Here is a 14,512-nt window from a genome sequence, read left to right as displayed (position 1 = left end):
GCCCATGTAGGTGTCTAGAGACAGAACTGAGTCACCACAGCCCCTGCCTGCAGAAGCCTGAGCTGTCTTAGCCCAGTAGCTTTTGTCCTGAGCATTGTTGGGTTTTTCTGAGCTTCCCAGAGTTTGTAATAAACCAGAAACCTTCGGCACACCTATGTAGCCGTCCTGTATCCCCACCACCTCTTATCCTGCCCTTAAGGAGGCCAGGAGAAAGCCGTGCCAACCCTACAGGGCCACCCAGAGCTGTCTCCTGTCTGTGCCTGGTCTGCTGCTGGAGTCAGCTCTTGCCTGGCCTGTTGCTCTTGGCCTTTTCCAAGGTACCCTCCTGGTCACACCAGTCACTGCCACACAAGTCCTGGGGGAACAGACACTACTGCATATGCAGGAGGTGAGCAGTCTCATCAAACCCTAGGATGATCAGCTGGAGCTCATTCACTCTTCTCCTGCACTTCCTAGATTAGAAAAGTGGGTTACCCCAGGGTGTGGGGGCATGCACCTGAGATCCCAGCACCTGGGAGACTGAGGCAGGACTACTGTCAAGAGTTTTCAGCCAATTGGACTACATAGTGAGTTCAGGACCACCCTGAAATTATTAGCAAGATTCTATTTTAAAAAAAAAAAAAAAAATGGTAAAGAGAGGTAAGCTGTGAGGAGGGAGGATTCTGTCTAGATTGGTGGGTCACAGAGCAGGCCCAGGGGGCATGTCCCCTGCCCAGTCCTGCCCTCCTATACAACTTCTGGCATCTCCCTGAGATCTGCTTGAGGCAGGCTTTTGTCCCTGGGGTTTAGTGTAAATGGTCACACATGAGCACAGGGAGAACTCAGAAACACAGCTTTCTGCCTCACCCTCACGGGAGGCCAGGTTGAAGCAGAGGCCAGGTGAGGGCCCATCAGGATCATACGGTGGGAATGGATCTTTGAATCCAGAGCCCAGGAGCTCTGGGACTGTCACCCTTGGGTCCTCAGACCTCGGGGAACCCCTCAGCACAGCCCTGTGGTGGCCACACGTGAGTGATCTGACCACATAGAGCCCCTGGTGGAACCCATGCCCCTGCCCACATCCCATCCTTCCTGGCTCCTAGGGACCTAGGCCTCCCCGGCCAGTCCATCTCACCTGTGGTGACCAGGGTCCCATATACTAGGAAGGCTGGGCCTGAGGTGGGCAAGGTGGGCTCAAAGCTTCCCAGATACCTGCCTGGCAAGTGCAAAGATCTGGGTTCCATCCCTGGTACCACGTATCATGCTGGCCACTGAAACCAGGCATGGCAGCACACGCCCATAATCCCAGCACTGGGGAGGCTGAGACAGAAGGATCACTATGAGTTCAAGCTGTATAGCAAGACCCTGTAGCAAATCAATAAATACTTAAAAAAGTAAAAAGCTTCCCAGATACCTGCCCTCCTTCGCCAGGGTCCACTGCCTGGGTGGCATGCCACCTTCCTAACACACAGAGCATCACCTCCCTGAGGGCGGACAGGACCTCCAGGGGGTAATTAGTGCCAAACTTTCCACTGTGTGGCCAAGGGGAAGCAGGGGAAGCGTATGACTTCCAGGCTGCCTGCACTGTTATTTTCCCCCAAACGTGTTGTTGAAGAAGGTAGATAAAAATAAATAAATAAGTCAACCAGGGAACTGTATAAATAAGTCAACAGGAATCTCTTGCCCACTGCCAATGGAAAAGTACCAGCAAGGACAGCCATGCCAACTCCCAGAGGGCACTTCAGCTGGGGTGCAGCCAGTCTCATGGCATCAGAACCAAGTCGTGCCCTCTGGTGAGACTGGTGGTGACATCAGTCCACACCATTACAGCAAGCCCCTGATTAAAGTGGCAGTTGGGGAGGGAAGGGTGGAGACTGGGTTTGGAAAATGGCCACGAACTGCCTCAGGATCCAGGACGGTGAGGGTGCTTAGCAACCCCGCATCTCGTGGGACCGTGGGGCTCTTCTTGTCTCCCTTCAGCCTGAGCAGCTCGGGGTGGGCCTGGCCTTCCGCTCATTGACTGCTCACATAGTGTGGACATTGCTGGCCTGACGCCTTGTCAGTCTGGTGGGTGTGGTCTCTGAGGTGCTGTAAGTATCAAGCCTTGGGCTGCAGCAGTGTGGCACTCTCCTGCTCTGGGACTCCCCACACCTCCACACCTGGCCTCTCCACCTGGCCTGCAGCCATCCCAGGCACCCAGGTGCTCTGGCACCTGGTCCCTAAGTGACTCCTCTCCAGCTCTCAGCCTGCCTGGGTGCAGTTGTCAGAGAAAAAACAGGCATCTCCCTTTTTCTTTACAGCACTAGTCAGCAAGGAACTCAGAAACCCTGATGTGGAGGAACTGTCACCCTGCTGTTATTAAAGTCATTTCTCCATCCCTTTTTCCTGAGCAGCAAAATCACCACACCATTAATTCCCAAGGGCAAGGGATGTCGTATTCTAGGTGCAGGGCTGGAGGTGGGGTCAGATGACTGGTCACTGAGGTCCTTGGGTTGGAGCACTGGCTTTGGATTGAGAATTTGACTCTAAATATTTCATCATCCCCGAGAGCTCCGAGCCTGCCTCTCACCATTCAGGTGTGGTAACCAAGATGCACCTGCTCCCACCAGGCGCTGGGTGTGGGAACAGCTTTTAAGAGGCGACCAGGCTCTGGGTGTGGGAACAGCTTTTAAGAGGCGGAAGCGTGGGAGTGGCTTGGGGTTATAGTCCTTTCTCTACTACTGTGTGGCCATAAGCTATCTCCTCCCTTACCTTGAACTTCAGCCTTCCCTTTTTGCTTGTTTTGCAAAAGAACAGGAGGCTCAGCTATCTCTTCATGGCTCCTCAGGCCTCTCGCCACTGGGCACAGGCCAGCACAACATACGTGAAGGATGCACCCTGCCCGCTCGGGGTGCCTTCCTCTGGGGCAGCAAACCCACCCTCGAGCTCTGAGCCTGCGCACTCTGCATGGCTCACATGACCACCTGTGCCAGGGGCCCCAGCATGCAGCATGAGCTGGCACTTCAGGGCTGAGACACCCACGGTGCTCTGTGTATATTGTGGAAAGGAAGAAAGAGCTCAAAGCAGCTTGAAGCATAGTGAAGAGAGTCCCCGCCTAGGAGCCCAGATACCTGTTCCACATCTCACTTCAGGGACCAGGGCAGAGGAAAGTCAGCCTCTGTATCTGCAGGTCCCACATCTGCAGACTCACCCAACTGTGGGCCAAAAGCCTTTGGAGGAACCCACACCGGTACGAAACATGCAGACCTTTTGCGTCATTTCCTAAGTAATACAACATAGCAACTATTTAATTAGCAATTCCGTTACATCAAGTTTATAAGCAGTCAGGGGGGCATGGTGGCGCATACCTGCGATCCCAGAACTTGAGGCTGAGGCAGGAGGATTGCTTCAAGGCCTGCGTGGCCTGCAAAGTGAGTTCAGGACCACGCTGAACTTCACAGTGAGGCCCTGTCTCAAACAAAAAAGAAAGAAGTCTCACATAAGAGAAAAAAAAGCAGCCTACAGATGATTGAGTATAAGGAAAAAGCCAGCTGGTGGCAATGCTTATAATCCTAGCACCTGAGGGGCTGAGGCAGAAGAATGGCTGAAGTTTGAGGCCAACCTGGGCTAAATAGTGAGTTCGAAACTATGTGGCAAACTGCATAGTGAGACCCCGTGGGTTTTTTAAATTGCATGTATATATGTGTGTGTATATATAGATGTGTGTGGGCGAGAGGCAGATCTATGCCATTTTATATAAGGGACTTGAGTAGCTGAGGATTTGGTTAGTGAGGAAGCGTGAGAATCAGTTCCCGCTCAGGTGCTGAGGGCATCTTCCCCACCCCACCCAGTGCAGTAAGGTGAGGTGCTGGCGCTCTGAGGATGCCCCTGCTCTGCCCTCCCCCAACCCACACCTGCTACAGGGAACAGCAACCTGAGGGATTTCACGGTGCAGACACTGCCCACAGTTTGGCTGTGGTCCGTCCCCTGAAGGAATGCCCCCCATCCCCAAATAATCTTCTCAAAAGTCCCCACAGCCTGCAATATCTCAGCACCAATACTGAGCACCCAGTTTCAAAGAAATTAGGCCAGAGGAAGTTCAGAGCATGTGTGAAATCCCCTGGAGGCTGGCGGGCCTGGGACTTCTGGCCAGACTGCCTACACCCTTGCTGTGGTGGCCACTGCTTGGCAGCCTGTCACGGGCCTTGGGCATGACAGAGCAAGTGCCTCTGGAGTATCCCAAACCATCCCGAAGACAGCAGCTCCTCAGAAGCCTGTCAGTCAGGTGCCTAAAAAAAAGATGTAGAAGCTATGATCCTATCTTCTTGAGGCTTATGGTGCCTTTGTCTAAAACCACATTGAGTGGCTTTCGAGGGACCATATTAAGCAGCAGATTCAAAGAGGTGGTAGAGGGAGTGAGAGGTCTGGTTTTACTATTCCTGTAAGGCCCCAGAGAGAGGGAAGGAGAATGAGATTATAGAAGCTTTCTTCTCTTCTTGAAGGAAGGGTGAAAGGGAAGGGAATTTCCCCGCATGACTTCAGAGGACTCGATCGCAGGAGCACAGGATTGGATACAAGAGCTCCTCAGGGCTCTACATTTTTAAACCACAGTTCAAGCTGTACCTGAATGGCTGTTAAGGAAGTAGCGAGCTCCCTGTACCTGGAGAGTGTAAGGAAGTACAGTGCTCCCCTGGCTGGATGTAGGGGTGCACAAGGGGACTGCAAGTTCAAGCCCATCCTGGACAACTTAGGGAGATCCTGTGTCAAAGTAGAAAAATTTTCAAAGGACTGGAGATGCAGCCCTAGGTTTACTTCTAGCACCCCCAAAATAAAAGCTTGAGGGAGGAGGACAGACAGACAGACAGACACAGACTGCCCTGGCAGAAGCAGGCACTTGCAGGCCAGAGAGCAGCGAGAGCGCTGAGGCCCCTCCTCCACCCGCCCAAGGACTTCTTTCATAGCTAGTGGGGCTTCGGCTTAGAATAACAAAAGATTTTTGAGGAGTTGAGATCTTTCCTCCTGCATTAGTGCCATGCTGGAAAGGCCTGGTCCCCAGCAGGCACATTTCTTCAAATAAAACAACTGACCTGGAAAAGGGGCCCCGTGAGAGTGCAGCTTCCCACAGCCATCAGCCACCCTCAGCATACAAGTGTTGGCTCCTCCGGCCAAGATGGAGTCAGGGTCTTCCCTCTCCATGGAGGGTGCAGCTCGCAGTGATGAGGAGGAGCCTCGAGGGGGAGCTGCTGGCTGCTGGACCCACCTTTCCCACCCTGGAGCATCACTCAGCCCCCTCTGGCTCCTGTAGCCCACACCCCTGCTCAGCCTGTGGGTTCATATGTTCTGATAGGAAGAGACAGAGGAAAGGAGCCAGACCTTGTGTTTATCCTGACACTGAGCAGGGAGCCTGGGGAGATGGGGGTCAGCATCACAGGGACTCGGGGAGATTTGCCTACAGCATCATGGGCGGCAGAAGCCTGTGCGGAATGGGCTTGGCTGTGTGTGCAGCCTCCAGATCCCTGTTCCTTGCCCCAGCTGTCCTTTGGCAGAAGGACCCACTCCCCAGGGCAGCAGGTCTTCTTTCCCCTCTGCCCTTTGTCTTGGCGGCTGCCTCCTCACTGCCCCTCAACCCCAGAGCAGGACAGGAGCTGCCCTTGCTCTTCTAAAGTTAAGTGAGTTCAGGAATACTCTGTCCCCACCAAAGGCCTAGAGGAGGGTGGGGCCCTGGAGGCCCCCAGTGACAGCTTTGGCACCACGCATTGCTGGAGAGGGGCTGTGCACAAGCGGGGGTGCCAGGCTCTGCTGCAGCTCAGAGGGGCCCAGGTTTTCAGGAAGGGCAAGACCTGGCTTTTGGGGGGAATGGGGTTAAAATGTATAAATGGCCCAGACTAGAAGACAAGCACTGTACCTGTCCCTGTCTGTGCTTGTGACCTGCAGAGAGGAAGATGGACCCTTCTCCAGGGCTGGCTCAGGTGGCAGAGCTGTGGGGTGCTGCTGGGGCGCCTTAGGGTGACCCTGGCCTTTGAGGCTGGTGTGGTTGGCCTGGACGAGCACACTTGACCCCTAGAAGCCAGTGTGGCTCCTTAAGCTTTCCAAACAAACACCTGAACCACAGTACAGAGCCCCCTGGGCCCAGCCGCCCCAGGGCCCTGGGATCCTGCGGAGAAGCTGGCAGCCCTCCTCATCACACGTGCTGCTTCCAGGGCCACCTCAAGGCACTGGTGGAGATAGGGTGTGCTGGGGACCTTGGCAGAGAAGAAAGGGCCTTTCCAGCAGTGGGAGGGAGGGAGGTGAGGGAAGGTAGGAGGACGAGGGCAGCCTTAGCTCTGTGCTCCACAGCTGCCCCAAAGAAACTCTTTCAAAGCCGGTGTTTCCTGTGGTCTTCTCAGAGCACACTGAAGTAAAGCTGCCTATTTATATTCTGATTTGAAAACATATTTATAAAAACACCTCCTCCTTGCCTCTGAGAGACCATGTCCTCAGGCAGGAAAATGCAAATACCAGAGAGGAGCGGTGAGCAGGTGGTGACTGTGGGTCCTCCTCTAAGGCTTGTGTGCAGACTCCCAGACCTCGCTGTGAGCTTCGAGTGCCACAGTTACAGAGCCACTCCTGGTGCTTGTAGGCTTCCAGAATGGGCTGTTTTCTGCGTACATAGCTCTTGGCAGGACAAAGGCTGGGGGCAGTGGGGGACCTCCACCACAGTGGACACAGGCTTGGGCGCTTGCCTCAGGCCAGGCACCATGGCCTTGCCGCCCGGCCAGGGTCTACTTGCAGCCCATTCTGTCCTGAGTCCAGTGGGGCAGAGGCCTGGGACAAAGCTGTCTTCCTCTTTGGCCCTGTTTCTGCATCTACAAGAGATCTCAGGCAGCCGGTCTATAGATGTGCTCTGGATTTTCTTGAGTATCTGTCAGCCCTGAGTGTGTGGGGCACCAGTTAGGGCGCTCAACAGGCCCTCTTCCCTCCCTCACAGTGCTCTGCCGATTTCTCTGAGGATAGGAGGCTCTGAACTTGCTGGCCAGAGCTTTTGGGACGCATTAATGGGCAGCACTGACAGGAGGGCCAACCACTCCCCTGTCCCTCCCTGTCCCTCCTGCTGTGAGACGACCCAGCTGTCCATCCACCCAACCCACCATCCACACGAGGCCCCTCCCATCTCCCCCCAAGGTGCTGAGGGCACAAAAACAAAGCAAAGTTCTGTTCTTTGAGAGTCAGCCAACTGCTGGCCTCAGGGGGCCTCCTGGCCCCTCAGGCCATCCACAGGAATGATAAGGCCGTAGTTCTGATGTGGGCTGCAGAGCCCAGTGGCACCAAGGGGCCAGAGGTGGGAAGCATTCTGCTGAGTGCTTTGCAGCCTGCCTCATGCACTCTGCACAGCTCTGTGGGGAGCCAGCGTCTCCCCATCCTGCAGATAAAACCCCTGAGGCCCAGAGCACATCCATCCACACACACACTAATCTCTGTACTCTTAGAGCCCTGAGCCTTTGCCCTGCACCCAGCCGTTGTCCAACACACCAGCCAGCCACAGTGACCCTTGCCCCTCCCCTGGGTGCTGAGCCCCCAACGGCCATCTCCAGCCGCAGCTGAGGGCCGGCCAGCTCTGCTGTCTTCCTGCAGGGAGACAGAGCTGGGAAAAGAGCTGTCCTTTTGCTGCTGTCACTACCCCCGACAACCAGAATCCCTCAGGTTTCTCACCTAGAAGAGGGACCAGAGAGCTCAAGTGCTACAGGCCCAAGCCTGACAGACTTCCTGAGCCTTCGGGGTGTGGCTGGGACAGCTCACTGCTGCTAGGAGAAGCCCAAGGCGAGCTGGGGGGCCCCAACAGCATGGGCTGGGCTCTGGCACGGAAAGCACTGGAGAGCCGCACCTCCATTCCTTTGCCCACAGCTTGATTTCTGAGGCACCGTGCTTGCCTTCTCTTTAGAGGTGGCTTCTTCAAGAAGGACACTTCCCTTTGGGGAGAACACATGGTGTTCTCCTTGTGTTTTGTCCCCTAGAGGGCCCAGCAGGTGGCCCACTTTGCTCTTAGGCAGAGCACCATGGAGAGGTCCAGGGTCTCCCGAGAGGACTCTTTCTGCGAGCTTCTGATGGTAAGAAAGGCCCGGCCACCCTGCTGCTGGCTCGTGTTCTCAGAGCCAGGGCCTGGCCCAGAAGCCGCCTCCCACACACGCGGGTTCCCTGGGCACAGCAAGGTGTTCAGTGCTAGGGCAGCAATTACAGAAACAAAGGGCCAGAGTGAGGAAGATGCAAATTGCCCTCAATAGCCAAGTCCGTTTTCCCTCATTTAGAACAACAGGTTTAATTCGATCCCTGATTTCCAATTTGGTGCCTCATCAAGATTATATTTGTGCAAAACACCTGATTAGGATAATTACAAGCCTGGGAAGCTGTCTTCATTTGTGTCTGATGAAAGGGACTAGCAAGGGAGCATCTTGGTGACTCCCCTTCGCTGCTGGCTCGGAAACACCAAGTGGGGTGAAAGGCCTGGCACTGACAGCACAAACACACACAGCGCAGGTTTGCATCGCCGCTCTGCAGGGCTCAGGCAGGCCGTGATGTCTGTGAAACACAACCCACAGTAGCGCCGGCTGTTTAAGGTGGGCAAGGCTGGGTCCAGGTCCTGCCTGCCGAGGGGAGCTGGCAGCACCCGGCATAGTGATATCTGCGTGCTTTGACAGCAGGCCTGTGTCACCCCCACCTGTATCCAGCACGTCTGGCCATCACTCAGTTTTGTGTTGAGTTTGGTATGGAGGTGAGGAGTGGTAGGCTCTAGGATCATGAAATATGTCCATCCCTGGAGTCTTCCTCCTGCCAGGTGGAGTGCTGGGAGCAGGAGTTCCGAGCCTCTGGATGGGCTGCCCATGGGAGAATGGGGGGCCCAGGATTTGGGGCAGAGGACTGGAGCTCCAGCAGGGAAGGCCAGGTGACTGGGCCGGAGGTCAGGGAGGCTCAGCACAGCATCGGCTGACAGCCAGCCTGGCTGAACCACAAGAGGGTTGGGTCCAGCTGGCAAGGAGGACAGTTGAATGCGGCCCCTGGAGTGAAGCCTCTGATCTCTGGAGAAGACAGAGGGCAGGGCCTGCAGGGCTGGCAGAAATGTCAACACAAGTACACAAGAGCTCATCCAGGCCTGGGCAGGGAAAGAGAGACCTCAGTGGTACCCAGGGCCCTGGGCAACGTGTCACTCAGTGGACAGCCCACCTGCGGCCACCCTCTTGCAGCACTGACTCTGAGCAGCGGCTCAGGCCCCGGCTGGAGCTTGCCCTGGCTGCTCATGTGGTGTGACTGATTTCCGAGCCGCTCTGGGCTCACCAGGGCACTTGGGAGAGGCCTATTTTTCATCCTCCTGCCAAGCTTGCACTGGCAGCCCCTGGCAAGTCTGCGCTGTCTCCCTGAGCAGCTCCAGCTTTAGGCATTAATTCTGCTAAACAGATTGCTCAGGAAGACTCAAGGTCACCTGGGAACACAGCCTGTCCCTGCCTTAGGAAGACGAGCCCAGCTCTGGGGGCACAAGAGCCCTTGAACATGGGAGCTGCAGAGGCTTGGAGCTGCCCAGCACTGTGGCAGATGGCGGGCAGACATGCCCCTGCCTGCGCCCTGGAGCCCCACAGCAGGCTGCATCCAGCCAGTGCCTGCCACAGTCTAGCAGGGCCAGGGGAGTCTCCACCAGGCCACCATACCTCACGGACTCACTTCCTGACTAATAGGATCCAACAGCTATTGCAAACCACAGCAGCCCACCAGCCTGGGGGCCACCAAAGGCAGGGGCAAAGTACCCACAAGCAAATATGAAGGATGCTTGCAGGCAGCAACTTGAACCAGAGAAAAGCTGCCTGGGAGAGGAGCGATTTCCCAGTCATACCATGAGAAGGAGCAATAAAATCAGCAATTAGTGGTCGGAGAACTGAAGGAAAACACAGCACGGCAGATACCCATTCGCTGTTGCTGGGATGAAATTGGGTTATTGCGCAAGTGCACTGAGGCGAGAGATTCCCACAGAGCTCACCACCACGGCCACAGGCTTGCCTCCTACAGCCACAGGGCAGCACGGATGGTGAACAGAACAGGCCGCCTTGGCACTGACAGATGAAGGCCAGCTGCAGTTTGGTGTTCACTAACCCTGTGACCTTGGACTAGAACTTACCCTTTCTGGCCCTGGATCTAAGGCAGTGCTGATAGATGTGCCCAGCGTGGAGATAGGAGCGACGGGTTCTGCAGTAACCAGCTGCCCACTTGGACAGGAGGCTCTGGGAGCGGTAGTTTATTCACTTGCAAAGTGGAAGTAGACATACCTAACAGGTGTCCAGCTGGGAGAAACAGTCTTCTGCACTGCTGCATATGGGTCCTGGCCATGCCCGGCGAAGTGGCTTTGGGACCCCAGGAGTAAAATGCTGTTAGGACGGTCCTCTCTGGTACAGACACTAGGAACACATTTGTGATTAGAACTATAGCGGTGTTAATACCCACCCTAGTAGCAGGCCAGGCCCAGGCTGATGTCTGCCTTGTTCTCACACCCTTATCCTTGGGGATGAGAGGACAGAGCTAGAAGGAAACTCCACCACAGACTGGGACTGGCTGGCTGTGGTGTCCTGGCTCCTCCTTCTGCTCTTCCCCCCGCCCCCGTGTCTCCCTTCTCACCTGTGCAGACTCCCTGAACTCTCCCTCCCAGAACTGGGGCTGTCCTCTACCTCCAATGGAGGCGTTCCCACAGGACTCACACCTGCCTGGGCACAGCTCCCCTCGGTAGTGTCCCACTTGGCTGGAGCTCCTCTCAGGTGATCTTGGGTACAGGTGACTTTCAGAAGTCAGGCTGCCTTTCCTGGCACCTCTAAGGCCACAGGACCTGGGGAGAGGTCAGCCCAAGCAGCCCTCAGGGCCTGGACACTGCTCCCTACCCCAGCGGTGCTGCCACCCGCTCTCCAGGACGTGTATGCCACTCCACTGGCTGCCTCTGCTTCTGAGAGCAGATACACTGTCCCTTGCCCATGAATGAAATGTACAGTTGTGGGCATGTGTGTGTACCCCCTGAAGAAGAGCTGGGCTTTCCCGGAAGGCTCGGAATGAGCAGCAGGCCATGTCATGTTTCCAGGTAGGAAGACTGAGCACCGTAGAGATGCCGGGCTCCTCCACAACCCTTAGACATCTAGTGCAAATACAATTCAACTCCTAATGGGAATGGACAGATGATTCTAGCATTCATCCAGAACAGTACAGGGAAAGATTGCCAGGAAATAGATAAAAACAAAGGGCAGAGAGGAAAGACTAATCCTATCTGTTGAAATGTGATTAGGAATAATGGAAATTAAAACAGTACAATGCTTGTACAAAGTTGGGTGTTGCAGCTCACTGGAAAATAATATAGGGCCCTTGTTCCCTGTCGTAATTCACTATGCAGCAAAGGCAGTGCCCGACACGGTGACGGGGTGCAGGATTCACTAGTTTGGTCAAGCACAGTAGGAGAAATCCATCTCTGCTAAGGTAAAGTAGTCATCTACTTACGACTGGGCAAATCACAATACAGAAAATGCCCAAGTGTCAGATCTTTGAAGGGCAACTTTCTAACCCTTGAAGTGACCCAGAAAAATCATTAATCACCAATCAGTTTAATCAAAAAAACTAAAAACCTTGACTCAAAGAAAATTCAACAGTCAAGGAGCAGGATAAAAAAATGATATATGGGAAGAATATCAGGGCTGTGAAGGTCCTAGCCAAAAGCATGGGAAATAGTTAACTTCAGTGAAGGAAACCAAGATTTCCACGGGAGGAACCATAGAGCACCAGTGTGGGAAGGTGAGGGAGACAGGCTCTGAACTCTGTGGGTGGGGCAAGTGACACAAACATTGGCTAATAAATTTGCAGCCTGCTTGGAGAACCCTAGATAGTCTTAATCTTCTTATCCAATAATAGCCACTTAGGGAAAGGGGCCCAAAGGGAGCACATCCAAATGGCTGTCAGGGGGGCCACCGTGGGGAGCCCTGGGGACCCTGGACTCCTGCCCCTCTGCCCTCCACTGGAGTGTAGTTCCTGTGTGTCTCTTTATACACAGAGCATAAGGATTTTCTGAACAAGATTTCATTTTACCAAAGACACCCAGAGCTATTAAAAAAAAAAAAAAAAAAAAGGATTGGAAATCCACTGATCTAAAAGAACACAAAAGGTATTCTCTGAAAAGATGTTTATCTCTGTGATTTACAAAAACAGAGACTGGATTGGGCCTCAGGGCCTCTCCCCATCATGGGGAGGTTGAGTGTGGAAGAGCAAACACAAACCTCACTTCTGGAGACATGCAAGTTGGAAACATTTACAATCAAAGGTCTGAGGTCCAACCCCTAGCTCTTGAGTGAAACTGCATACAGCGACAGCTGTTCCTGGCCTGAAGCAGGGTGGGGACATTGAGATCAGGGGTCTGGTCGGAGCAGAAGGCTCTGGCCAAATTAAAAAGGAATCTGTGATGACTGTTATGGTAGGAATGACACACATGACAAAGCGAAAGGTGACAAATGTCCTACCATGCTAGCGGTGTCAGCTGGCACGTGGCAGGTTAGTTGTGCTGGGTCAGTATAGACCATGGCCTTCCACTTGGTCCGTTCCAGGGGATTTTCAGATGAGCTATAAGAAAGTGTCATTATTACAATTGAAAAATGTCTGAATTTCAGCAGTTCCATGTATTTCGAGAAACTAGTCTAGCCATGACCCCTAAGCACAGGAATTGCTTGAGAATTTACTGTGTCCAGCCCAAGGAGGCAATATTCCCACCTCCCAGGAGCTTAGCGAGAACTCAGGACATATGGGTGCCCAGAGCTGCTGAGGCTCTGCATGACAGTCTGTCTGTCTTTCTGCCCCCGACAGGCCCTGATCCTTCACCAGCTGGGCCGCTACAGCCTGGCAGAGAAGATCCTCCGCGACGCTGTGCAGGTGAGCTCCACAGCGCACGAGGTCTGGAACGGGCTGGGCGAGGTCCTCCAGGCACAGGGCAACGATGCGGCAGCCACCGAGTGCTTCCTGACGGCCTTGGAGCTGGAGGCCAGCAGCCCCGCGGTGCCCTTCACCATCATCCCCCGCGTGCTCTGAGCAGGCGCCTGCCCCACCACGTGCCGGCCAGGGACCCTGGCCTGGTCTGCGGGGATCACCCTGTGCCCCAGGGGTCTGATCTGCCAGCCGAGGCTCTGGGTGAATGTTAACTGACCACAGTGGCTAACCCAACAGCCCATGCGGGCGAGTCACCACCCCTCCTTGTGCATCTCCCTCGTTTTGTCACCAACCCAGTGATAGTTTCTGAACCTACTGGCCTTGTTCAAAATGGACTATGCACCATGCTTGGCTAGTTGACATCCAGGTCTGAAGTACTGTGATTATGGGACTAATTAGCAAATATAGAAGAATATATTCAAAGTTCCCATTCGGTGGCAGAGCAGCGTATTTTTATCAGAGCTCTAAAGAAAGCACCTGTCCTGTCCAGTGTCCCCACCTCTGCTCCTGCCCCTGGTGGCCCAGAAACCAAATGTGAATCTTCTGTTCCCACCTCAGTACTCGTCCAGGCCAGGACACCAGCTGACAATTTCTTGGTGTTATTGTCAATAATTGTACTATGTGATGAATTACCGTTCTCCTCACTTAGAACAAAGCCCGAGTCCAAGAATATTTATATTTTACCAATATATGCCTGTTACAAGAGAAGGAAATATGAGTTATTTAAGTTTAACTTTTTTATGTGAATTCAGAGTTTATTTATCGATGGAAATATGTACAAAGAAGCTTCAAATGGAATATTTACCGACATTCCTTATACATTACAGACACTTGGCTAAATGGGAAGATGATATTAATTAAAAAATGATTTTTAAATGGACCCGTGGCTCCTCTGTTTTGTAAATGGTGATAGACCCAAAAAAAGCAATGGTTCATTTCCTAAGGTAGGAGCTCTCTGGGCCCAGACCTAGCTGTGGACAAGCTTACCCAAGAAAAGCAACTGTGGAGAAAGACCTCAGGCCTGGGTCTGGCTCCACTGCAGCTCACCTGTGCAAGCCTCAGAAGGCTCTCAATTCCATCCAAGCCTCTCTCGGAGCTGAAGACGCTCTTCATGGGAGACGCACAACCTCCTGCGTCCTCAGCCTCCATTCCTCTTTGTAATAACAGCCCAGAAGTTAGCTTGAAAATTTCCCATCTCTACCCAAGTTGTCTGGATGGGGTTTGAGATTGGAGCCAGGCCCACCCACCCAATCAACACCCTGTACTCACTGACTGTAGAGGTTGAGGAATGAGCGAGTGGCTGATAGAGTCCAATCCTAGCTACAAGAAAGGTGCTCGTTCTTCCCTGCTCACTTAAACCTCAAAGCTGAGGATAGAACCACAGCAGCCTTCCTGCACCATGAGGGGAAGGAAGGTAGAGAGATGTGGGAGCTAAAGATTGAATCAAACAACAGTGGACACCAAGACTAGAAACCAAGAAGACTTCTATAATTACCCAGAGTAGCCACCTTGGCACCCACCCTGCCATGGATTTGCAATGTGAGACCTTGGTAGGAAGGTCCGGGGGGGTCTGTGGCTGCGACTGGAGACT

The 14,512-nt window shown here is 53.8% G+C and overlaps 1 protein-coding gene across 7 annotated transcripts in view; it reads left to right on the top strand.

Moving 5' to 3' along the window:
* Positions 1-13,801, top strand: part of Ttc7b (tetratricopeptide repeat domain 7B) — a 251,424-nt gene extending 237,623 nt beyond the window's left edge. For 5 of the 7 annotated variants that reach the window (XM_023719658.1, XM_023719657.1, XM_023719656.1 and 2 more), the window contains one exon: positions 12,802-13,795. In XM_023719658.1, the coding sequence (XP_023575426.1) occupies positions 12,802-13,023 (222 nt within the window). In that variant the 3' untranslated portion in view covers positions 13,024-13,795. Of the gene's footprint in view, positions 1-12,801 lie in introns of all 7 variants that reach the window. The other 2 variants (XM_023719660.1, XM_004635133.1) reach the window with 1 other exon arrangement.
* Positions 13,802-14,512: the final 711 nt, after the last annotated feature.

The sequence above is a fragment of the Octodon degus genome, unplaced genomic scaffold (genome assembly GCF_000260255.1).
Source record: "Octodon degus isolate 3935 unplaced genomic scaffold, OctDeg1.0 scaffold00070, whole genome shotgun sequence".
Taxonomy (NCBI): Eukaryota; Metazoa; Chordata; class Mammalia; order Rodentia; family Octodontidae; genus Octodon; species Octodon degus.
This window is presented reverse-complemented; position numbering and strand designations above follow the sequence as displayed.